At 36.7% G+C, this 25,872-nt stretch overlaps 1 protein-coding gene across 3 annotated transcripts in view; it reads left to right on the top strand.

The window, feature by feature from the left end:
* The window catches only part of LOC113106131 (VPS10 domain-containing receptor SorCS2), a 166,635-nt gene that overhangs the window by 69,250 nt on the left and 71,513 nt on the right, over positions 1-25,872 (top strand). For all 3 annotated transcript variants that reach the window (XM_026267758.1, XM_026267757.1, XM_026267759.1), the window contains exon 3: positions 23,860-23,959. In XM_026267758.1, coding sequence (XP_026123543.1) covers positions 23,860-23,959 — 100 coding nt within the window. The remainder of the gene's footprint in view (positions 1-23,859; positions 23,960-25,872) is intronic.

Genomic DNA, 25,872 nt, shown 5'->3' on the forward strand with positions numbered 1-25,872 from the left:
GTCAATTGCGATGATTGCCCTTGATTCAAGCCTTCGGTTTACCCGTGCTCATAACACTAGCACAGAATCAGTTGAGAATAAATCTCCAAAATAATCAGTTCAGTTCAGACGCTCTGTGTGTCGGTTTGCTTCACGCTGAAGCACACATGCGCATTTTCATCAGCTCCTCGGTTCACAAATCGGACGCGTCTGACAGAAACGGTTCTTGACTCGTGACGAGTCAATGTTTTGTTCGTTATCATTTGTGTCATTTGTGGATTAATGCGTATTAGAGATGCGAACCGTTTAAAACGATTCAGTTCAATTTGGTGAACTGAATGATTCGTTCCCGAACCGGATATCGAGCTGCTTTGATTTGAACTCTCTCTCAGAACAGACACGGAAGAGAAGACAATGCTGAATTAAGTCGTCGTTTTTGTTATTTTTGGACCAAAATGTATTTTCGATGCTTCAAAATATTCTAACGGACCCTCTGATGTCACATGGACTACTTTGATGATGTTTTTCTTACCTTTCTGGACATGGTCAGTATACCGTACACACATCATCAATGGAGGGACTGAGAGCTCGCTGACTAAATCTAAAATATCTTAAACTGTGTTCCGAAGAGGTTTGGGCGAACTAACCCTTTAAGGGAGATTATTTTGTGACTAAAATAGTTTATCCAAAAATGAAATGTCTTATTACTTACCTTTATTTTGTTTCTTATCCATATGACTTACAAATGGAGATGTAAGAATGTTACTTGTCGGTCATCTATTTTGTGTGCCAAATATATATATTTGCATACTTAATTGTATAATAATTGTAATTACATAATATGGCTTTCAAAATCTTAAGTGATTAACGTTATGCATTTGTTAAAATATGCATAACTCAACATTTTAACTAATTGCAAACGCTGAAGAATCAGTCAATGTCTACTGATTAATCAGTGAAATAATCAACGATTGGTTGATTAATCTTTCTAATAATCATTTGATTAATCGATTATCAAAATAATCTTTTGTTGCAGCCCTACTACACACATATGCACACAGTAGGATAGGGGGCATAGCACATGCAGCAGCAGTTAGTTAGAAACTTGATTATACAGGATTCCCAAAAAGTTTGAGCATTTAATTAATTCTAATATATCCTATCCAGTGGCATCTTTACAAATGGCATTTTTATTTGATTATGTTTTAATAATAAATCCACATTATTTTGATATTTTGATATGAATTTTAAAGACATTATTAATTGTAGCATAAGTGTCCAAAAAGGGACTTTGGTAGTATATTATTTGATATATTTAAACTATATCAGCAATGGCTTATCATAATTAATGAGTTTGCAAAGAGAGTAATAATTTTGATTGTGTCAGCGCCGATAGCCTAGTGGCCAGTGTGCTGACATATGACACTGTCCCGAGTTCGAATCCTGGCCTGAGGACCTTTCCCAATCTCTCTCCCACTTCCCTTCTTATCTCTTCTACACTGCCCTGTCGTTATAAAGGCAAAAACATAAAAATTATATTGTTTAAAAAAATTTAAAATAAAAATTAGGTTAATAATTTTGATTGTTTCAATGTCATCATGTTCAGAGATCTAGTGCAGCTGTGTTTTTAAAACAAAGAAAACCTTATGTGAAGGTATCAATAATTAAGGAGTGTTATAATAGCATTTTTCGTTGGCATTTTCCAAATTTTCTTTGATTAAAACTGACATGTTTGCTGCTGTACAGACTTCTATGTAAATGCTTTCCACCCATATTAAATGTGATGCAGCTCTGGCTCAAAGCTCCAGCTCCCCTCACACAAAGGCGTGGGTTTTCTGTATTGTCTAATTTAATTTATAACTTCTCTAAACCTTAAAAAAAAACACCCTTTGCAAAGCTTGCATTGCATTATATTACATACAGTACACAGATTTTTGTGATGTTTAACATCTCTGTAATCTTTGCAGATTGTGTGACGATATGTCACCTGTCTTATTTGGAAAATTGCAGAAATTTAAAACGAGTTTCCTTGTTTCTGATTTTTACTATGGTTTGAGCATTAATGGGGTGTCAGATCCATGCTCACCTCCTGTAGTGCTCACCTTGCCACCACCCACAAAGGTATCAATGCTTTGGGTCAACTATGAGAAAGGCACCAGTATGTTTGCTCCATATTGAAATTGGCTTTGTAAAAGATCCCAAGAGATATAGCCTAGATATGGTCCCCTATTCAGTTCAACTCTTTGCATCATGAATTGACCTAGCCTGCAGAAAGATGTTAAAAATCATAGCTGATATTGAGCCTGGTTCATTAGTCACACTGGAATGGAAGATCAAGTGAAGCACATTGTATTGAGAGTCTTAGATGCAGTAATCTCTGTTGCATATTTTAGCAAATGCACAGTCACTGTTATTGTAACTATTTTATGTTTTGGCAAATTGCTGGTGAATTTGCATGAATTTGTAAGATCTCATTTGGACTTTTTTTCATACATTGTGTTTACTTCCCAATGAAGGGTGGGTTTAGGGGTGAACTTTATGCTTATTATTTATTCAATAAAATTATGCTTTCATACTAATCTAATCTTATGCCAACATGTAAAATAGTACTTTTTTATGTAAGTGAGGTTGGATATTAATGTTCAAAATAGATAATTTGCCAACTGTTATGCAGTATATGAGCTCAATTTGACTAATTATGCTGTGAACACAGCCTGATTATGTAATTATAATATATTGTTGAAATGATCAAGTAAAAAGAGATTATTGTATGATAGCCAATTATTAATATTTGTCTGAGAAACACTTTCTCATCACTCATCCGCAATACCATAGAGAGTTTGCTGTTTCTTATAGCAACGTTGGCTCTGATTCTGTGAATGACTTGATTGATTTGAGACCCAATAAGACTTTCTCCACCCTGAATAATGGTGTGGATAACCTCCCATGATCCTTTACAATTTCATTCCAAGCCCCAGGGCATTAAGAGAAAGAAGGAAATCAGGAAAGGAATGGTGATTTGGGGAGAAATCCGCACTGAAAGCATTGAAGGGCTTCTTAATTAAAGCAAAAGTGGCCAACACAGATGCTGTCATACTTTGCCAAGCCTTTGGCCTCCTCTTCCTCTTACTCATTCCCTTTCACCCCCACTATCCCACACACTTTTTACACTGTGGAAGCCCTTGGGTAGCCAGGGAATGAACAGTCCTGCGGAAGTTCTGAAGTATAGGAAGTCCTGGAGAAAGCCAAGTGTGCTGTGCTTTCTCTAGCTGGTCACTGTGAAAGCGCTGGCACTCTGAACAACAGACAGTCAGTTTGGGGCCTGACATGGAAATCAGGTTGACCAAACCATGAATTACATCAACAAGCCACGCATTCATTAAAAAAAGCTTTCATTACTCCTGAATGCTCTTGAGGAGATGTGAAGATGCACAATGTGCAATGCAGTTAGAAGGAAACTGATATTGCATGTAAAACTTTCGAATCTTTTAGCTGCTGTTTTTATTTCTGGGCACATATTTTCTATATTGTCATTTCTGCAGCCTATGTCCTCTAGACCTCAGGAATATTTGGTTTAGCCGGTCTTATCAAGCACTGTGTGCTGCTGTCTGATGATTCTGCTTGTCTGGGTGTATGTGGCAAGGCACACCAATGAAGACATGAATACAGACCCAAGGAGACCTTGACTTTCGTCGTGAATAACTCAGCTGCAGACAGACAGGTTCACGCACTTCCAGCATCACAAACAGTTTAGGCACCTAAGAACAAACGGAAGACAGACCACATGATTACCGAGTTACCCATCCAGAAAACAATCAGGGTTCCACTTCAGCATTACAGGCCCATCACATAATGTGGTTAATGTTGTAACACATGTGGGCACATTAAGTTAATTAGTCTTTAAACTGTGAGATGATTCAGTCATCCCGAGCTGTAATGGCACGCAGACGGAGAGAAGAGATTGACTGTATCTGTCTCCAGTGCTTGTTTGATTGTGTTGTTAATGACGGGGAGGATTTGAAGTGATTATTTTAATGTGATCATGACTGATAAAATGTGAGAGATTGTAATTTAATGTAGGGTATTTATGCTCATTGTATCCATAATACTGCTTTGTAGACAAAACCAAAATTAACTTTAATTACAGATTTTATGAAAATCTGCATTGGTTTTCTGGAATATTAGGTAACTTAACTTAACATTGAAAAAATAAAGCTGTAGCATTTCAGTAGATTCATAGCATTATTTGTAGATTATCAATAAATAAATAAGAGATTTAATATTAAGGGAAATAATTTTTAAGACAGTTCACCAAAAAATGAAAATTCTGTCATAAATTAGTCACCATCTTGTCATTCGAGACATTTATGACTTTCTTTCTGTAGATATTACAAATAATTACAAAAAAATAAAGGCTCCTGTAGTGAATCAAAGTGCTATTGTAAAAAAAAAAAAGCGGTTCACGAGAATTCATGAGAGACTGCCTTTCCGGTGGATAATGTAGATGTAGCGTATGTGCGTGTGAGTCTTGCGAAAACCAGCATTTGTCTACCAAAAGAAAACCAGTCTCCTCTTGGCTTAACATTTGTCTCCTCCAACATTTGTCTTTACAAATTCTTGTTTTGTGTTTTAATTCTTGAGTGGTGTTCTCGACTATGCCAGTTAGCAGAAGTGAAAAAAAGGTGTTTATATATATTAAATATGATAGATGCACTTTATTTGACTACTTTTGGACTGTTGAATAAAAACACCTGCTTACTCCCATTCTAAAGCTTGGAAGAGCCAGGACAATATTTAATATAGTAATTCCGATTGGATTCATCTGAAAGAATCATACACACCTAGGATGCCTTGAGGGTGAGTAAAACATGGACTAATTTTCATTTTTGAACTAACGCTTTAATTGTAGAGCATTATTAGTAGGAGTAGTATCCAAGTGTAATGTAATGTAACTACACATTTACAGTCATTACTGTTGATATATACATTAATTCACAAATGGGAGTAGCGTATTCAGTATGCATTACATACAAGACCAGACTGTGTTCTACACCCACGGCATCGAACGTGTTATCCTCTTATTATTATGAAAATATTTATAACATCCGAAGGAGAGCCCTCTATCCATGTGGTTCTATATTAAACCATCATTTCCAGACTCACTGTATGAGCACACTCAGCAAACAGGCTGCACACTGGCGTAGTGCTAATCCTCTTAGCTGATAGCTTTGTAAGGTCCTGCTGGCTGCTGGGAGGAGGCCGGCGTGTTGCTGCTGACCACTGCGTGCCGGTGGGAAAGAGGGGGTGCTGGCTCTTTTAATTGAGTAATTGATACCCGCTGGCTCAGAGTGTGACTGATGGCATTACTCACCATCATCGTGTATATTCAGGTACGCTGTGAGTCCAGTTCTTACCGGCCCATTTTACGGTTCTGTCATTTGCTGTAGTTTCTGTAATCCCTGTTTTATTTGGACATGTATTTCAGCTTTGAAAGGATTAGTTCACCTCATGAAATGAAAATGATGTCATTATTTAATAACCCTCATATCATTCCTGTCATGTATGTTTCTTAATTTTTCAGAAAACAAAATCTAGAACTCTTTTATGCAGTTCCATACAAAGACAATTCATAAAGCTCCAGAACAAACACGATTTAATTGTATAAGATTTTACTGATGTAATGTTTATATAAACCAGAATCTAATAAAGACTCATTCGAACCCACCACTTATTGAATTTGTCTCTCGACTATTTGCTGGAAGTTGCTGACTTTGGCAGCGTTTGATGCTTCTCATTAAGCCTAAACTCATATAGAATGTGTTGAAAACTTAATTGAAATTATTTAAAGTGCCAATTACAGTGAACTGTGTTAAATATAAATCAATATATGTCATGTTAGATCAGAGAAACAGTGGGTGAGAGAGAGAGGGGAGTTGAAGACAATAAGCTGGATATGTGCCAATGTGAGCTCCCACTGCTGTGTAGGGAATATGAAATTTGGGTAGCTTAAGTAGGAGGTATCATATTAAAGTGAGAAATATTGCTTAAGGCTTTTGCTTATAAACCTTGGAGTTATTGAATTGGGAATTCATAAAAACATTAAGAAATTTTGATGAGAGTCATTAGAGCGGTGGGGACAGGGGACCATCCATAAAACACTTTAGCACATACATATCACTTCATAACGAGACAGCTTTTGTTAACAATCGGGCTATTAGCATATTCCCACAAGGCACACATTTGTATTTTTTATATGTTGATCTGTATGAAAAAATAAAGACACGGTTACAGCTAATGTGAATACAGCTAATGAGTTTTTAATCTACTAGTCATGAAATGTTCATTATTAGTATATAAGTGTGTCAATAAGAAAACTGATTTCTGAAAAGGCATAGTCATTTTGACATTTGCAGTATATCACTTTAAAACCACAAAATACTTATAAATGCAAAACATTTATTTTCTGACAGTGAATAATGTAGAGAAATCTCACACTCTAACATCCTGAAATTAAGAAACGGGAAACTATTGCTGAATTCCATTTCAGTGACAGGAAATTAACGGACTTTTCCATAATTTACCTCTTAGGCCATCTAGCCCTTGGGGTTTTGTTTGATTTCATCTCTGTGAGGCAAACAGCAATCTAACTGTGTTTGTATGGTGTATTAATATATGAGAACTCAGCGGCTGATCTGCAAACATTACCATCAAGACGGACTAGAATCAATGGTCAATAAAGCATAATCCTTATTTATATTATTCTGTAGTTATTCTTTCCTTCCCCCAAGGCCCACACAGAATGTGCGCTCCTCAGAACAGGAACGCCCGCACATGAACAGTACAACATCCCCCGGCCTTGACATGTTCCTTCATTAAATATTTTGACTAATTTGAATTTATGCTTTTAGCTACCAATATAAGTGTTCTTACCTTTGATTAACTTTACCATGTTTAAATCCATTCCACTGGAGCACATGAATGTCTGCAGATTCTGCCTGGGCTTCAGCTGTTTCTGTAAAAGTTATTTTCTCTCGGATATAAACAGTTGACTCATTTGCTGAATTTTTTTTTCTCCCAAACATCTTATCATAATAACTTTTGCAGGAACAGATGCATAGTCCTAAAACCTGTCATAACCAGAAATGGCTATTTCCATAGCAATAATGCTTGTAATGAATCTTAATTTAAAGAGCCACACAAATGGGAAATCAAAAATTAGATGCTCTGGTTGGTGTGCATCATGTCGAGGAGACAGTGTGTTTTTAATTGTAAAGGCAAGTTTGTTTTATTTTCACTGCCAAAGAATGAAAATCAGAAGAACCAATGGCTAAAATTCATTTTTACCACAATACCAGAGCAGTACAACAAATCCCTTTTGTTGTGTCCACAACATTTCACTGATGACTGCTTTTCTAATCTCGGTGAGTACAAGGCGGGGTTTTCAAAGCGTTCGGCCATAAAAGATGGTTCATTACCAACTTTATTTAGAACAACGAGCATCTCCGAATCACAACGCTAAGTATGATTATGAAGTTATGTGTCTGTTTTCTCCCGAGCGTCTTATCAGTATGTGTGCTGTCTGCAGCCTGTCTGCGCTAATCTTCATTTACAAACATGTCATTAAAATGAAGTGTAACTCCGTGAATACTCAACGAAGAGACATGAGAGAGATATCTATAGAAAGTTTGACATGTCTACTTTAAAACTAAACAAGTGCTGCCGAAAACAGATATTCTGTGATAAAATAATCCATATGAAAACTACGCGATGTCTTCTTTTCATGTCTCCCTTCGTGACCACGCCCCCGCGCTGAACGCGCTATTCAGATTCAAACTGAAGCGTGCGGCTTGAATACACACACACAGAAGAAAAAGCAGCGAGACTGTTCAAGTTTTTTATTTTACTGTTTGTTTCGCGATGAGAGCAAAAAGACATAAGTCACCCCAAACAGATGCTAACGCATAGATTACCGTGGAGTAGAGCTGTAATCGGGCCTTAAAAGTTAGGCCCGACAGGACCCGAGCCCGACAGGTTTCGGCCCGAGCCCGACAAGTACATTTTGATTGACAGCTTTTTTAAAGCCCGAACCCGTTTACAGCCCGACATTATTCAAATGTGCGCACGCACACAGCTCTTTTGCCTTTTGTCAACAATGAGTAATTTATTCATGTTTTAACATAATTTACTCATAACTAACGTAGACTAGACCACTTGGAAGTTGGAATAAAGAAACAAAATCAGTCCTGCGTCACATCGTAACATCTCAGCATTCTAGACATAGGCTCATTTAACCTATAAATAGACCAACGCACCAATAAAAACGAGTCATTTAAAAAAAATTAAATTAAGATAAATTTTAAATTAAGATGGGTATTTGGCAATAACGAAATTAAGATAAAGGCTCTGCCGGATTTGCTTTATTTAATAAAAGAATAATGCCAACATTAGCGTAAACACTCTGTCAACATTATGCATTTAAGACTCAATGAATATTTAGTTATCATTTGAAAAACCTTTACTCACAGAGATTAGGCTAGGTCTACATGTTTATGTGGAGGAAAATGATTGAATCCACTGTAGATGTCTTCAGCGCGCTCCTGCGCTCACTGATGGTGCGTCATTATTCACTCGTTATTCTCATTATAGACATGGTCAAAACTTTTCCACACCTCAGAGTTTGCTTTAGTTGCTGGTGCAACCAAAACGTAATCACCAGAGGCAAGCCTCCGTTACACCTGCTCAGCATTCATTTTCGCATCTTTCTCACGCTAATCGAAACACATCACATGACCGCTCGTTTACCCCGCAAACCGGAGCGCAAGCCGGAGCCCGGCCCGAGCCCGCGTAAGATGATAGAAATTAAGCCCGAACCCCCGACCGAACCCGTCAGGTTCGGGCAAAGATCAGCTCTACCGTGGAGGTGTGTGCGGAACAACCAATCAAACCTGACTATGTTAGTTGACCAATCAGAACACAGTATGCTACCTTTCGAACAGCTTCGCGCGAACCGTTTGGGGATCTCTGAGAATTGAGGTAATTTTAAAATGATATTTTGACAAAATGACAATGTTTTTTAACCTTGGATGGATTTAAACCTAATGTACAGGACTTATAAACAGTGATAGGAAGCTTAGAATTTTCATCTTACTGGATCTTTAATATTTTAAATGATAAATGTTTAATGATTTCTTTTGATTCCACTAGAACATTCACAACCTTGCTGTATGTCAATCTGTAGATATTCTGCACAAGCACCTTTAGTGTCAGTGAGTGTGAAGTGACCTGCAGTGAATACATAAGCAATAATACAATTCAACATGTGGGATAATTTATCCAAAAATTAAAATACTCACATCATTCCAAACCTGCATGACTTACATACAGTAAAACATATTTTAGAGAACATTGGTAACCAAACAGTTGTGGTGATCCTTGACTTCCTCTGTGTGGACAGAAAAACACTGACATTTATCAAAATGTCTTCGTTTATGTTCACAGAAGAAAATAAAAAAGAATAAATGGTGGCAGAATTTAAATTTTTGAGTGAACTATCCCTTTAATGCTAGAGAGAAGCAGTGACACAAGAAAATGTATATCCACACAGTAGTTTGTCATGTCCATAATGTCAAACTCCCTGATTTCCTATTACTTATGGACAGGTATTTAAGTTTTACTTGTTTGTATGCAAAAATATGTTGGGATTTGCAGTTGCACTATCACAAATCTTGTCCAACCAATGTTTAAAGCAGGCTAATTTGGCTTTTTCCTGTGCACATTGCATCAATCAGCGAGTCAGAGAGTACACGTCTGTTCTCTGTTCACTTTTATTTAATCAGGTCACACATGGACTTCCCTTTCTACTTGCTTATCCTGGCTCACCATGTGCTGTGCTTTGAGATTGATCAAATCTGACCTGATTTCCCAAGGGTAGTGTGGCATACAGTTTAAGAAGCATCTGCTGCGTTTCCAAAACACTGCTCAAGTGGACAGGAACAGCAGAGAGGGCACTTAATGAACTTCTGCTGTGTAAACGGGTGACTTGACACATCATATTTATGTTTATTTTAAAGTCAACTTTCAAGAATGTTTTAGATTTCAGAGTCATGCCATATGTTTATCGTATCCAGACACATCTGTCGATAATGCAATTTACAACAGATTGGTTTTACTGGAGGTTACTGACAAATCCTCAGAAGCAACAGGTTTTACAAGACCTATAGTTCATGGTTGCCTCTGTGTTTTATGACTCAGTGCACTGTGGCAAGGTGGGTACATTCTGTGATATGTCATTGCACCATGCAATCATTAGACAAGCATTCTTCTCTTCCATTCCTTCAGAAATATAGTGAAACATATTAAAAACTGACTTGTGAGGACATTTGAAGTGTTCATAAGTCAGCCAAATTGAGCTTCACTTGTATTGATATTTACTAGTTTGTAAAGGGGGAGGGGTGGCTTGCAAGTATCGTCACCTCCATATGTAACCATTGTATCTAGGAGATCTCCTCACTAATATAGTGAAACTAAAGTGTGTTTGTGTGTGTGACCTTCCTGTCACCCTGTGGGCTAAACCTAATCTAACCTGACACCTACAGTAAATGTGTGTGTGACTTCTAATGGATGACTTGCTTTGCTTTGACTGCTAACAGAGACCCCCAGGCACTGGTGACACGCACACACTCAGATGTCAGCCGATGTTTCTTGTGGATGTTGTAGAGGTCATTTTTAGAGACAAAAACCTTGTACAGACGACATCTAAATCAGTGTCTGACTTCAAAGCAATTTAATATCTTAATTTGTACTTAATATGACCTACCCAGTGTTTCCCAAACCACTATACAGCATAAATCATCAGTGGCGTGGCATAACTAAACACATTTCAGTCTGAGCTGTGATCTTTCAGTTGAATTTGAGCTTAAAGGCACAAACATAAAGCACAGAGAAGTCTGAGTCCCAAACAAATGATTCTTTGAAGACTTCTTTTAATGAATCAGTCAGAACTCTGAATTCATTACAGTGGTTTCTGAAATAAAATCTGACCCACTTATTGAACCACTATGTCAAAAAATTTCCTTTTTTAAAATTATTATTATTAAGGGACAGTATTTGCACCATGCAGTTGATTTTCAGAAGTAGATATTTTTTTTTTTTTTTTTTTTTTTGAAGTGAGAAATGTTACCATGTTATGTGTACCCAATGTTAATTAACTTACTGTAAATGGTGGTTAAGTAAGTAAATAAATAAATTAAAATGTTATAAAAACAGATACCTGTAACAAACACTAGATCTACTTACATTAGGTGAATACTGTAGACATTGCACGGGATCTAAGTCTTAGCCATTTTCCTTCAGTATTTACTTTGTTTCAGATCAATGAGATTCAAAGCAGCCGTGAGTCTCTTGATGTGTTACACATCAGGATAAAACACAGTTCTTTTGAGGATGGATCAAATAATGATGAAAGTGAAATAGATCACTCCTCTTTCCTAGTCAAGGACTATGTATTTCAATTATGCTAAGTGGACTGCTGATTAGATTACCTGTCTCTTGTGCTACCTCACCGTGAGAGAGAGAGAGAGAGAGAGAGAGAGAGAGAGATTTGTTCAATTAGATGGAGAGGTATAAATGGTTCTCAAAAGCCCCTCTCAGACAAGTTGTCAAGGGTCTTATAGTACCCGCTAACCCCCCACCATCACAAACACATTGATTACCTCAATGAGGCTTCAGATTTGTATCTGATTAATGGTTAGAAACATGTCTCTCTTATTTTTGCTTTTCAGGACCATATGAGACAAAAAAGGAGTAATGCTTCAAAAGAGCACTCTTGTTATTCTTTAATATTGTTTTTTTTTTTTTCATCCCTAGCATTGAGAATCTCAGAGACATCTGTGAAAACACCTCTACACATTCAGAGATGTTCGACATTATTATTGGGGCTAGAAAATCATTAATTAAAATTATATATCAAGGCTTAAGTAATAGTACATCCTGTTTTCCGTTCATTAAAATAGTATTTCATGCTTTAAGTAATAATACATGCTACATATATATATATATATATATATATATATATATATATATATATATATATATATATATATATGCAAAGGCAATCAAAATGTGTATGCTGTATACATTTATAGAGTATATAAAGGAATTTAATTAATCTCTAACTATTTTATTTTAATTGGCTTTGTGTTGTAAAACAATAGAAGTCTAGAGTATGTCCTCATTTAAATAGGCAAGTAAACGTTTGTGTATTTGTTTGTTTGAGTGTGTGTCTGCTTAGCTAATGTGAGATTTTGACAAGAGTCCCTAGGGGATGAACAGATGTACTTGTCTCTGAACTAACAGCCTGTTGACGATGTGCAATGTCTGGTCACATGTGGGTTCTGTCAGAGAGAACACACACACAAACACACAGCACAGACCTTGTAAAGACACCCTCTTTGGCCCTTAATTGGATTGTTTATGGTCTTCAGAATTGTATAATGTGTGTGTGCGTGTGTGTGAGTGAGAGAGAGACAGACAGAGGCGCTCCTAAATTGGTGTATTTGTGGCTTGTGTATGATGAATGTAGTCAGTCCTCAGCAAGTGTTTCTCACTCTCTCCTCCATGCTGATACCAGAGTTTCTTGTTGGAGTAATAACGTTAGTTGTATTCTTTCTAGTTGTCCTTTGCTTTGTTAGTGTATGGTGTTACCACATAAAAATAAGCTCACATCAAATGATGGTATGTTTGATGATGAGCCAAAAACTGTTTTATCTCTTCCACATACACTGCCCAGAACCGCCAGCTGTCGGCAAATTTAGACATTATGAGTCCAGTATAAAAGCAAGTGTGCTTTTAATGCAATTACATAAATGAGCTGCTTTTTAAATCCCACCCAATAAATTTCACACTTTTGAAAGACAAGCTTGTGACAGAATGAGGTTTTCAGTCCAACTATGCTTTCAGCAATCTCCGTTTTCAAAATGGGCAGCACTGTAAAATGTTAATGGATGCCATAATGCGCAATAGCTAATGGACGGCTACAAGAAGCTGCAAAGGACACATTTCTTGAGTGTTTAGTGGACGCATGGGGTGATATAACAGGACAGATGTGAAGACCCTGTCATTTCAGTTCATCAGTCAATCACCATCACATTTACAATATTTATACTCGGCTAATTTATTCAGCATCACAATGTCAGAGACAGGAGAGATGAAATAGTTATATGTGTAATTACATGGTTATCTGTCATGTAGCAGAACTGTATTTGAGACCATGGGAAGTGGGCAGAGAGATATCAGATGTATAATGTTTGTATTGGATTCGCAAATAAAAGAATTTGTGAATTAAGATTTCTATGTTAATCCCATTGGAATAATGTGCTTTAAGATGATGGTGTATTAATGAGCAGTTTCTGTGAGATGGTTTATTTTTTGCTCTGTTTGTTTCTATCATAGCTTGTTTGAAACAGAGCTCCTTAAGCTTAGTTCCCATTAAGTGTTTGTATTTTCCCTCTCAGATTAGATAAATTGTGAAGAGTGTTACAGATGATACATTGTGGATTCCTCAGGCAAACAGAGAGATTTGTGTCAGAATACTTTCTACAAGAGAAACAAACAAAGAACACAGTCAAACACACACACACACACACAGTTAGTATAAAATATCACTTGCCTTCAAAGCATCCATCTAACCGAAACACTCTCTTTGTCAGGAAAGCTTTGACTTGCTGTTAACCGCTTTCCCTTCTCTCACTGAACCTGCCATTTCTCTTTTATTTGAACGATTGCTTCCCAGCTGTCCGGTGGTGCCATGATGGGGAGTTTTCCCTAGTGATATGACCCTTGAACCCTGTAGCACACAAATTGTCTTTCAGATCTTCCATCGAGGGTCAAAGATCAATTAGCATCCTGAAGATAAGAGAAACAGAGATTTAGAGAGTGTGCAGTAGGTGATGTTAAAGGTTATACGGTAGCTGATTATAGAAGAATCATGTAGTATCACAGAACAAGAGTTTAACTGACAGATCAATAGCGTCTTATAGAGATATGATGTAGTATATAAAAAGTGATTTTAAGCCATTTTTAAAATAAATAATTCATGTTATTGGATGGAATTGATAAAACACTGCTTAGAGGACAAGAACTCTTGGGTAACATCAACGTAAAATCTAACCATGTGCAAGTGTTCGTATATTTTCATGTTCATGTGAAACATATTGGTTTGTATAACCACATGTATATGCTGAAGCAGGCTTTAAATATTTATGCTTTATTGACAAATATGTCTGTAATATAAAAAGATCTCTAGCTCACTGATGTCTAGTGTCTATTACTGACCTTGAGTCAATATATCATGTCAGTTCATGCAGTCAGCGATGTGATTTTGTAAAGAAAGATTTCTAGAGTGATCCTCACAATGGATTGTTACTTAATATTATATATTCCTTCACTTACATTGTGTCCATAGAAATAAATATCAGAAAACTCTCATACTTGTTTTGTTGCTAAAATTTGCACAGAAATCTTGTGCTTCTTGTCAAATTATTTCTAATGCAGGAATATGAAATATAGTGAGAGAGAGAGAGAGAGAGTAGGAATAAAGTATGTCACTGGTGTTCTGAATTCTCAGCCTGGTCCCAGCGGTCCTCATGAGGGTGTCATTTAGATAAACACTTCCAATTACTGCACTGCTGCCCAGTACTCACAGGCACAAGACTCTGTCTAAGTTTCTGAAGGTGTAAATGAGAGTTTTTCCCTCTGCGTGTATGCGTGTGTGCCTGAGGGCGTTTCTACTCAGTATTAGAACTCATACTGTAGTACATTCTTCAAAAATAAAGGTTCTTTAAGGGCATCAGTGGCTCCACGAAGAATCTTAACATCTATGGAATCTTTTGTTGTGCAAAATATATTTTATAGTGCAAAAAGATTATAAAAGATAGTTTTTTAGATGATTAAAATGTTCTTTAGATGTAAGAAATGTGCATTGTAAGGTTCTTCAAAAAGTGTTCTTTGGCATCTCTGTGAATATCCTGTCTTGGAACCTTTATTTCTGAGTGCAGCATGATTCCTGTTTCAGAATGATTAAGGGACTGCTTTGGTCATGTCTTTATCTAACCAGATTGTTTAATAGTTGCACAAGTCAGAATTATCTCTGTGTTCCCAGCCTCAAGTTGGCAGCTGACCAGGCCCCCTTGCAACACTGAGTCTTTGAAATTATAGTTACATATTTTTCTGAAAGCAAACCACACATATCATCCCTAAGGGCTTTCCATGAGTGTTGGGTCATGCTTCCCTCTGATTCAGCTCTGCTGTTAGGAGAAAATAGCCTATGTGATAAAAGCGGTTTTTAACTTTCTATTCATCAAAGATTCCCCAGAAAAAGAAGAATGGTTTCCACAAATTAATTACACAACACAACTGTTTTCAACATTTATAATAATACAAAAAATGTTTCTTGAGCACCAAATGAGGATATTAGACTGATTTCTGAATGCCCCTGTAATGCTGAAGTAATGAATGTAGTAATGACTGCTAAAAATTCAGTTTTGCCATAACAGGAATAAATGATTAATACATATACACTGAACAAAATTATAAACGCAACACTTTTGTTTTTGCGCCCATTTTTCATGAGCTGAACTCAAAGATCTGAGACTTTTTCTATGTACACAAAAGGCCTATTTCTCTCAAATATTGTTCACAAATCTGTCTAAATCTGTGTTAAGCCGGTTTCTCACAGATTCTCACGATTTCTGTGCGATTTTGGCAAGGTACCAACTCACACTGTACGAGTAGATCACATGCAATGTAAAGCTCACTGTACGGTCTGATCGTCGAGTTGCGATTTTACTGCTCACACTAAAAGTAGGGAATCAACACGTAGGTACCTCAGAACCTGGATATTTTTCATGAATAAACATACTTTCCCGGGATAAATGCACTGCTTTGGTGATATGTGCAATTCTGTGTGCTGAAATGTCAAAAAAAAAAAAAAAAAGGCGTTCGTATCTGGACGCACAGGTGGCTCGGAAGACGTGGCCAATATGGTTTATCCATTTAGCAACGCGAACTGGAGGTAAACAGGCGTTTTCTTCCCTCTTTTATTTTTCTTTTTCTTTGCCATAACTCCACAAGATTTCCCTCCATCACTTCAGTCCACACTACACGCCGTGTCACCATGGTTTCGTTTATGGTTTCGCGCATGCGCAGTGAGGAAAACGCGGAAAACGGTTCATAGCCCTCTTCAATAGTGCGATACTTCACGAGAGGCGACCAAAATTTCTGACATATAAGAAATCCATGCGACCAACCGATTGCCGGTTGGGAGAGGTTAATCATTTCTCGTTTCTCCTTGTACACTGCACGAACACTGCACGACAAACGACACACGAAAATGCAGAAAATCTGCCCTACCCAAAAAAGAGTCGCACGAGTCAGAATTTGGCTCAAAATCGGATGAAAATCGCACAGTGTATGCCCAGCCTTAGTGAACACCACTTCTTTGCCGAGATAATCTATCCACCTCACAGGTGTGGCATACTGTATCAAGATACTGATTAGACAGCATGATTATTGCACAGGTGTGCCTTAGGCTTGCCACAATAAAAGGCCACACTAAATTGTGCAGTTTTATTACACAGCACAATGCCACAGATGTCACAAGTTTTGAGGGAGCGTGCAATTGGCTTGCTGATGCAGGAATGTCCACCAGAACTGTTGGCAGTGAATTGAATGTTCATTTCTTTACCATAAGCCGTTTCAGAGAATTTGGCAGTACATCCAACCGGCCTCACAACCTCAGACCAAGTGTAACCACACCAGCCCAGGACCTCCACATCCAGGATCTTCACCTCCATGGACCATCATTCCACAGGCCACAATCAACAACCTGATCAACTCTATGCGAATGGAGATGTGTTGCACTGCGTGAGGCAAATGGTGATAATGTGAAATGGTGATAAGTGCTCACTAAAACAGATTTAGACAGATTTGTGAACAATATTTGAGAGAATGGGCCTTTTGTGTACATGGAAAAATTTGAGTTCAGATCATGAAAAATGGGGGCCAAAAACAAGTGTTGCGTTTATAATTTTGTTCAGTGCAATTGTAATAATTGTATTAATATTTTGCAATATTTCTGGTTTGCTGTATTTTTTTATCAAATAAATGCTACTTTGATGAGCATCTTTTAGAAACTTTCTTAAATTAAATTTAAAAAAGTAATTAAGTGTATGCATTTAGCAGACGCTTTTATCCAAAGTGACTTACAGTGCATTCAGGCTAATAGTTTTTATCTAACATGTGTTTCCTGGGAATCAAACCCACAACCATGCGCTGCTAACTCAATGCTCTACACTTGAGCAACAGGAACCTTAAATAGGTCAAGAAAATAAGTACTATAAAATAATGTATTGTACTGTGAAGTGCTGACAGTTTTCACGAATCCCTTGAGCTATTTGTACACAGTAGAAGCGTTCTGGTTAGTTTGAATGTTGATATGCTATTTACAGAGTAGTGGTGAGGTAATACCCTTTGGGAGGGTTGGAGGGTGGATGGTTGTGTTCGGTTTGAGAGATGTTAGAGCTAATCAATAGAAACGTAGTGAGTCATTCTAACTTTCATGGTCACAGGGATTCAGCAAGACTTCTCTTTTCTATAGTGTGCCTTAAAATAGTCACCGATTTGAGTTTCATGACCTTTTCCTACTCTCTGTGCAATAAAAAACGTATGATAGCCTTTCATAATAGTAAGTGATAAGGCATTAGTGAGAATTAATTGCCCCCCGGCAGTATAATATGAGGGGTGTAAATTAATCAGCAGTGGCTTAATAACTACCAAATACATTTCAGGCATCTTTGAATGGAGTGGCCATTTCATTGAGTTTATATCAGCAACTATTGAAATATTGTAATAGGATTTCTTATTACAAGTGCATTTATTACTCTGCTGCAATTTGCAATCAGATTCAAAAATATTTTATTTTTCTTAATTCAGTTCACCACACATCCTTGTACAATTGCTGCATTTTGAAGTTTATGATGTGTTAGACTCACTTTGCATGGATCACTGTGATTTTCCCTAGAAAGATCTATGTCTCATTTGACCACTCTTTTCTCATTGTGGTCAGGACACTGTTTTGTTTTTTGGTGAAATCTAGACATGCTTTAATATTCTCTTCTACTGAACCTTCAAAGTGATCTTTTTGGCTGTTCTGTGGCTTCTCTCGCAAGTCTCCTTGTTCGTGGAGAGAATTTTGATAGACGACCTTTACTAAACTGAGTGGTTTGGTTTCGCTTCCACTTTCTGATATTTGAGCCAACAAAGAGCCCACTGAGACAATCACACACTTGGAAATGACTTTTTCCTAATTTCAGCATTTGTTGTGTTTATTTATAACTAATTTGGCATTCTCTTTAGTATTCATTTCAATCTTTGAATCCTTTTACTGTGGGGTTTTCAGCCAGAAAATGATTTTAATGATTCCATGGTAAAAACAAATGTTGAGGCTGTTGTGTACTTTCAATTGTTTTTTTGTTTTGTTTTCTGTTTGACTGTTCAAACGGCATATTTTCCTTTTCATTATTTTATTATGAATATCAAAAAACAATGTCATATTGAAATAATTAATATTTGATTTAGTGCTCAGGAATAAAAAACACAGCATGCTACATTTCAATGTAATCATTACAAAGTGTGAATTCGGCCTAAATGCATTTATAAGACATTTGCCAACATCCAGCACCAGAGCGTCTTGTTTCTTAATGCAGAAGGACTAAAATACCTCTAATTTCCACAACATCAAGCACAAAGATAAAAGGAAATTAGAATCATTAGATTAGGGGAGATCTGCACTGTGGCACAGAAGCCCCTTGTACTGTTGTAGCACTGGTGTAAACACACTTTACAGATCCTCTTGAGTGCTCATGCCTGGCTCCTCACGGCCTACTTCAACCTGTTTGTGGTGTTTAAAAACTGACGCAAATATGAGTCAGCAAAGGCGTTGGATCCTATTCAATGTTTTGTTCTTTAAGAATTCTTGAATGAATAATAAATAATTTGCTATTCTAATGTACTTTGTGTTAAAGTTGTGTAGATGTTCAAGAAATGCCACATTATTTATCAGTATATTGGATGCTCTCCAGTGGGCAGAAATAATATGGATTCTTTCAGTTACATGATTTACTAAGCATTTACATATTATGATTTACATTTTGTCCTTTCTAAAGTCATTGACATTTTTATAAAAACGTAACTGACTTCTCACTCAAAGTATACGTACTGTATCACTGATCCCTTTGGCTACCTATGAACACATCATGACAGGACCAGCAAGGACCTCAATGCCAAATTTAACGAGGCGTACAATCATTGTGCTTATGACCACTCATACTACTGGTTAATCTGGCTAAACTACACTAAAAACAGTAGCTCTACCATCTTGTTTCAACCTGCTGGACAGACTACAACTGTTCCTTTCTCATCTAATGCAGGTGTAACATACTCTAGTTATTATCATACTGTGTTTTGTTTTTTTTTAGGCCAGTGGAGAATTGGATTTCTAACTGAGATGTTTTTCTTTCTCTGTGTCTGTTACCTCATGGAGTTTTGGTTACCTGCAACCTGCAGTTGAGGTCTAAAATGCGCTTAATATTGAATATTATCGATATTCCTACACCACTGATCTATTATAGATCAATGGCCTACACTGACACTGTTGGATGAGAACAAACGGTTGGATAATGACACTGTTGTCTTCTGTAGAGCTGCTTTATAGCTAAATTTGCATAATGCAGCATTGACACTGTTATTGAACTGAACTGAATCAACATTAAACTGACTCAAGATGAATAAACAACTTTTCACTGATATTAAACTCAATTAAACAAAACAACACGTTGAACTGAATAATAATTTAACTGAATTTTACTGAATAATTATACTATTGTCTTTTTAGAACCTCTCACATTGTTTTCTGTTACTGTGAAGCTGTAGTCTGTATTGTACAAAGTGTTATAGAAATAAAGGTGATTTGATTTGACCATACTTGACTATCATCAGCTCATGCATTCCCTGGGAGTCATACTTATGACCCTGATGTTGTTAGCACCATGCTGTACTGGTTGAGCTGCCGGAGTGCTATTCTGCTATAGACTTTCAAAGGTGAAATATGTTTTTAATTGACATAATATAGTTTGTTTTTAATTTATTTACATTGTAGATTTGAAAATTACTAGAATTTAATATAGTGGGCACAGGCTTATCGCAAGCAGATCTGAGTGGCTTTACTAAGTAAATTTTAGGAAGTGCGTGTTTTAAATAGTGAATGGCAATCAGACAATTTCATATGTGACAAGCTAGCAAAGGAAATATACATTTGCTTAACTGCAAGTTCAACAACAAAAATAATTTCAATTTAAAAGTACAAATAACAAAGGGTACATCATTGTCAGATCCCCAGGACAAAACAAATTGCCTTGTTTAAAATGCAGGGAGTCTATTAAAGGTGCCGGTCATGGCCAATGTCTAGTTTTTGGAAGACCTGTCAGAGAATATTTATGACACCACTTGACGTAAATTATGTTTGACGCTAATGCTAACCTCTCGCTGTGTCTCTTGAGGTGGATTGAAGGATTTTACACAAGCACAGAAATCAAGTACGCCTGTCAAAGTGTGGGTTATTTTCAATAGAGATCCATCAATAAGCAAAAAAGAACAGTCAAGGACAAGGACATGGACATGGCTATTAAAAATAATGTGCACGTTCTTCGATGCGTAGATGCTTTTGTACATTTTTCGATCTTAGTGTTTTCCTCCAGCGCTTCCCTCCAAATACACAGGCTGTTCTCATACCTTGAATTGTGATTCAGTGTGACAGCGAATGTCTGCATGGAGTATGACTCATGATCCCAAATGAATACAGAAAGTCACAATGTTTTCTGTTCATTTCCAAACTTGGAAACAGTTCGCTCTCCCTCATGGCAAGAATTAGATTCATTCTGAGATTTAGAATTGCCTCAAAACTAATTTGACTTTCTACAAGCTTGATACATGATCAAGGATACACCATTATTTGTAGATTGGTAGACGATCCTGTTGATGTCGAGATATTTTATGCATAATATATTTCAATTGTCTTGAAATCCACCTTGTTTTCTTTTTCTGTTAATGGTTTCTGAAGGATCATGCAACACTGAAGACTGGAGTAATGACTGTTGAAAATTCAGCTTCGCATCAAAGGAATAAATGGCATTTTAAAATGTTTTTATTGTAATAATATTTCACAGTATATTGTAGCTTTGGTGAGCATAAGAGACTTCTCTTAAAAACATTTAAAAAAAACTATTAGACCAAACTTTTGAAACTTTAGTTTCAATACTTCATGGAATAGCCAAAATCATTGATTGCATATCAATTAGATGTGAAGTTTTAATATATTGTCCCCTCTCTCCTTCTCCACTTTTTCTTCCTTACATGTTTCTCTATTATCCACACTCCTCCTTCAACAGTGGCATTAGTCCCGTCAGATAATCAGTGGCATTAAATGAGCCATCCGATTAAGTTAGCATCATTAGCGAAACATTTGGCAACCGAAGCGCAGCATGCCACACAATCCTCCAAATTAGCTTTATTAGTTACATAATGTTCCTCTGAGGCCTCTGACATTTCACTCTCCACAAGAGGATTTACTTAATGAGTTGGCTGTTTCTGGCGCTCGCTCCACCAACTCCGCTGATGACCTCTGCCGAGTTTTACTCCACTTTGAGACGCTGAACGCCATCATTGTCTGATTGAGTATTCTAATTAACAGACTCGACTCTTCTTAATGAATGGCATTTATTAGGAATCCAATTATGATGTTAAAATAGTCATGGCTTTTTGGTATTTTTGTCAACCAAATTTAGCCAAGGTGAGGATGTTTTGGTAATAATAAAGCAAATCTTATTTTAGCGTGATTCTGGAAACTGTATTCATAATTTTAGGATAGGACAAGTTTGAAAACAAGTTTTTATTTTATTTATTTATTTAACTTTTATTGTATACTGATTGTGGGTGGGTTAAAAAATTTGATTTCAAATTTCTGCTTTGAAAAGCACAATCCGTCATGTCCCTATCATCATGTTTAAATTTAAAAGGCTGTTTGTAGGATGCTGTTCCTCAGGCCCTCCCCTAGTTCCTCATCCTGCCGTGATACCTCGCTGTGATGTGTTGGAAGCATAACGCCTGGCATAATGATCAGCGGTAGCCCACTTCCCCCACCCTGCCCACCCTTCCCTCCCGCTTCCATTTAAACCTCTCGAGCTGAAACACCTCTGTTCTGCTCCGTTCTGTCAAGTAAGAAACAAAAATATGAGCTCAGCAGGAGCTCCAGAGAAGAGTTCTGTTCACTTCTGTTTTTTAATTAGTTCTATGGGGGAAGTCTTTAGCGCTGTATGTTTGTGTTGAGGAATAGTCTTTGATCAGGCATTTTGTACACGATATCGGCTGCCAGCAGGAGTATGCTTTCTCTCAACCTAACTGAGGATTCACAGTATGGTTAACAGTGAGGTAAAAGAAACTGACATGGTCACTTTAAATGTAGCCCTGTGACCTTGACCTTGTTCTTGAGTGCATTTCATGTAACTGTGTTGTGTGATAATGATTGGTTCTGACAGTGTCTGGCTGGTTTAGGCCTCAGCTGTCCACCTGGTTGATTTTTGCAAATATTTCCACACCTGTGATGCTGCCTAGTCATGTCTTACATCTAAAGCAGTTCAAATAGCTTCTCCTTGAGCTGACATCAATCTCTGGCTGGTTTACGTCATATTAGCTGCCACACGTGAAACATCCTCATCTTTAAAACTGATTTGACGCTGTCCTCAACGAGTCTGCTTACGCTTTTAACATGCCGTTTCGGTCAGGATCAAATTGAAGAATACTCTCTGTCCATACTAGCATTTTAAAGTGTCTTGCATAAGTGTCGCATTCACACCAAAACATCAGAAAATGTGGAAACAGGGCGGCGCCAGAACATTTTTAACGCAGGTGCTGAGGTGGTGCTAGATCATTGACAGTGGAGCTGGGCAATTAATAGTAAATATGGTATAGAGACAAAAACAGGTTGTTATTATTATTATTGTTATTGTTTTTATATGAATAATAAAATAAATCACCCACTCAATTTTGCAACATTTTATTAGCCTACATGATTAGTCAAGTCAAGTCTGCTTTATTGTCAATTCTTCCACATGTACAGTACATATATACAGAGAATCGAAATTGCGTTACTCTCAGACCCCCGGTGCATACAGATAACACTAACAGTAGAGGCTGAAAATCTAGATTAATTGGCTTATCACAATTTAATTACAATTTTCATTTTATGAAATTAACCAAATAGCCTACATAGGTCAGTCAGTTGCCAAAGATTTTTTTTTATAAAGTCAGCCTAGAATTCACTGAACAAGCATTTCGGAATTTGAGTCAAATGCAATATGACATCAGTAAGCACTGGGGATATATTTACTTGCTATTCACCGTCTCAAACCAGAGACTTCACTCTCTGTGTATTGATGGCTGAAAATTTATGTTGCACAGTGTCATTTTTACATATTTATGACAACTTAACAGAGATTTGAGGTTGAAAAGACATGAGAAAGTGTGTACAAACAGTATCTATCTCTAGTTTAAGAGAGGATTATTGAAAAAAAGTCTTTATTTTACAAAAAAATATTCTGTCAGAAGTATACACATGACTATTTGATGGGATATATGTTTTTGTTGCCTCTCAGCTCTCATTCTAATAATATGAGGATGCTATCCAGATGGATATGTGTGTGACTCAGTAATTAGTGATAATATCCGGAAGATGACCTTTCTCTCTTTTTTTCACTCCCTTCCTCCATGCAGATCCAGTGATTATGGGTCAACCTACACCAAGCTCAACTTGATGCCTGGGACAACCATCATAGTCACAAACTTCTACATCTGTCCTACCAATAAGAAAAAGGTGAGAGCCTTTACTAAAAGCATTTGTCACTAAAAATAAATAAATAATAGAGTTTTATAAGGCATATTCACTGTCCCCTTTTACTGCCATTTTATTATCATGATGGTCGATGCATATAATTCTGATATAGTTTTTTTCACCACATATGTTAATGAATATGTGAGTATGGTAATTAGTTATCATGCACAGGTATTGAAATTAACACTCAATTATAAGTTATCGGCAGCAGTGTGTGTTTAAGCACACAATCAGGGATTCACATGACCATATAAAGTTAAGTGAGCCCCATATGGTTCTTCTCACTTGATATTAGAATGTTTTCAAACACATCTAATAAATATGTTCAGTGTGTGTGTGTGAGTATAATTAAATGTGAGGAGTTTAAGGTCGTGTGATTTTTTTTCCCCCTCCCTTATGGAGATTGATGGTAATGATCACCCTAGAGCAACTGTGACATGTTCAAGCGTGTCAAAGTCATCCTAATGAAGTTTACAGAGATCTCTTGCTCATTAGTAATCTCCTCACAACCTCTTAAACATGAACACACGTCACAGCTGAAGAAGTGCTAGCTGTCTATATTCTATAATAGGCCATTTAGCAGAGATTCGCCAAAGCTCGTCTGCTGTCTCCAGCTCTTGATACAATGCACAGTTTCAATAATTCACAGGAAAAGAACGGTCACTCAAAATTATATGCAATATGTTTGAGGACAAAGCTGTGTTTTGATGTTTGTGGCTGCAAAGTAAATTGCACAGGAAATGTTGACTTCAGGAGACAAAAGGGAAAAGTGACTCCACAGTCACTCCTGATGGGGTAACAGTCAAACCCCTTTCCCACATCAGACTCCTTTATCTTCAAATCTCAGATGACCGTACCTTTGACTGTCGACACAAAGAGTGTTTTGAACAGGGCAGGACAATACGTGCACTTTCTGCTGTGTCTGGGAAAAAGCTGGCTTTCATGAAAACAGACACTTGCAGGCTTCTAGGGAACAACCCTTGAGTGTCTTCATTGAAGGTGCTGCTGTCTGGGGCTCTTGCAGAGAAAAGCATCTATTTGCAGAGCTGGCAACACTTTTCAACGCTGACTCACAGAAATTATACTTGTGTTGCGGGACAGTGGTCGTCATATTATGATGCTATTCACTGTAATCACACATCTTTATATCTATACAAAAACAGTGGGTTATGTGTTAATTCGCTAAGGTGTCTATGTGTAAAAATAAAAATGATTGCTGTTCGGTTTGGTGTGGATTTGGTAGGTTGGGAGATTTTGTTTTTGTTTTGTAGAAAAAATACCGGGTAATAACTTTCTTTTTTTTAACTTTTACCCCCTATAATAATAATAATAATAATAATAATAATAATAATAATAATAATAATAATAATAATAATAAAGTACATTATTTTCTACTAAAAAAAAAAGAAGAAAAAAAAAATCAGGAAGAGATCTGGTATCTTAACACACTGCGCTTAGCCGGATAGTCACAAATTATAGACTACTAAACAAAAGGAAAAAATCTGTGGTAACAATTTCTATGAAGCCTGTTATAATACCCATTATAATAAATGCATAATGCATTATAAAAAAAGGTATAATATGTTATTATCTTATGAATATTCATAAGAACAATTTTAATATATGATAATATTTTCTTATTTGTGGTTACAACTGTTAAGAGTATGATGATTTATAACACAATGAACATCTTGCATCCACTTCAGTTACAATGGATTATATTTCTCAGTCATAATGTATCATAAGTCTTATATCTTGCCATTTTTTAATGCTATTTACTCAAAGGGGTCAAAGACCACTTATAAGTAGTAGTAATAATAATAATTTTTTTTAAAATTCTCTCAAACAACCATAAGATCAGATATCAGATCAGATGAATGTGTAATATCACAAAT

Source organism: Carassius auratus, chromosome 7 (assembly GCF_003368295.1).
Source record: "Carassius auratus strain Wakin chromosome 7, ASM336829v1, whole genome shotgun sequence".
Taxonomy (NCBI): Eukaryota; Metazoa; Chordata; class Actinopteri; order Cypriniformes; family Cyprinidae; genus Carassius; species Carassius auratus.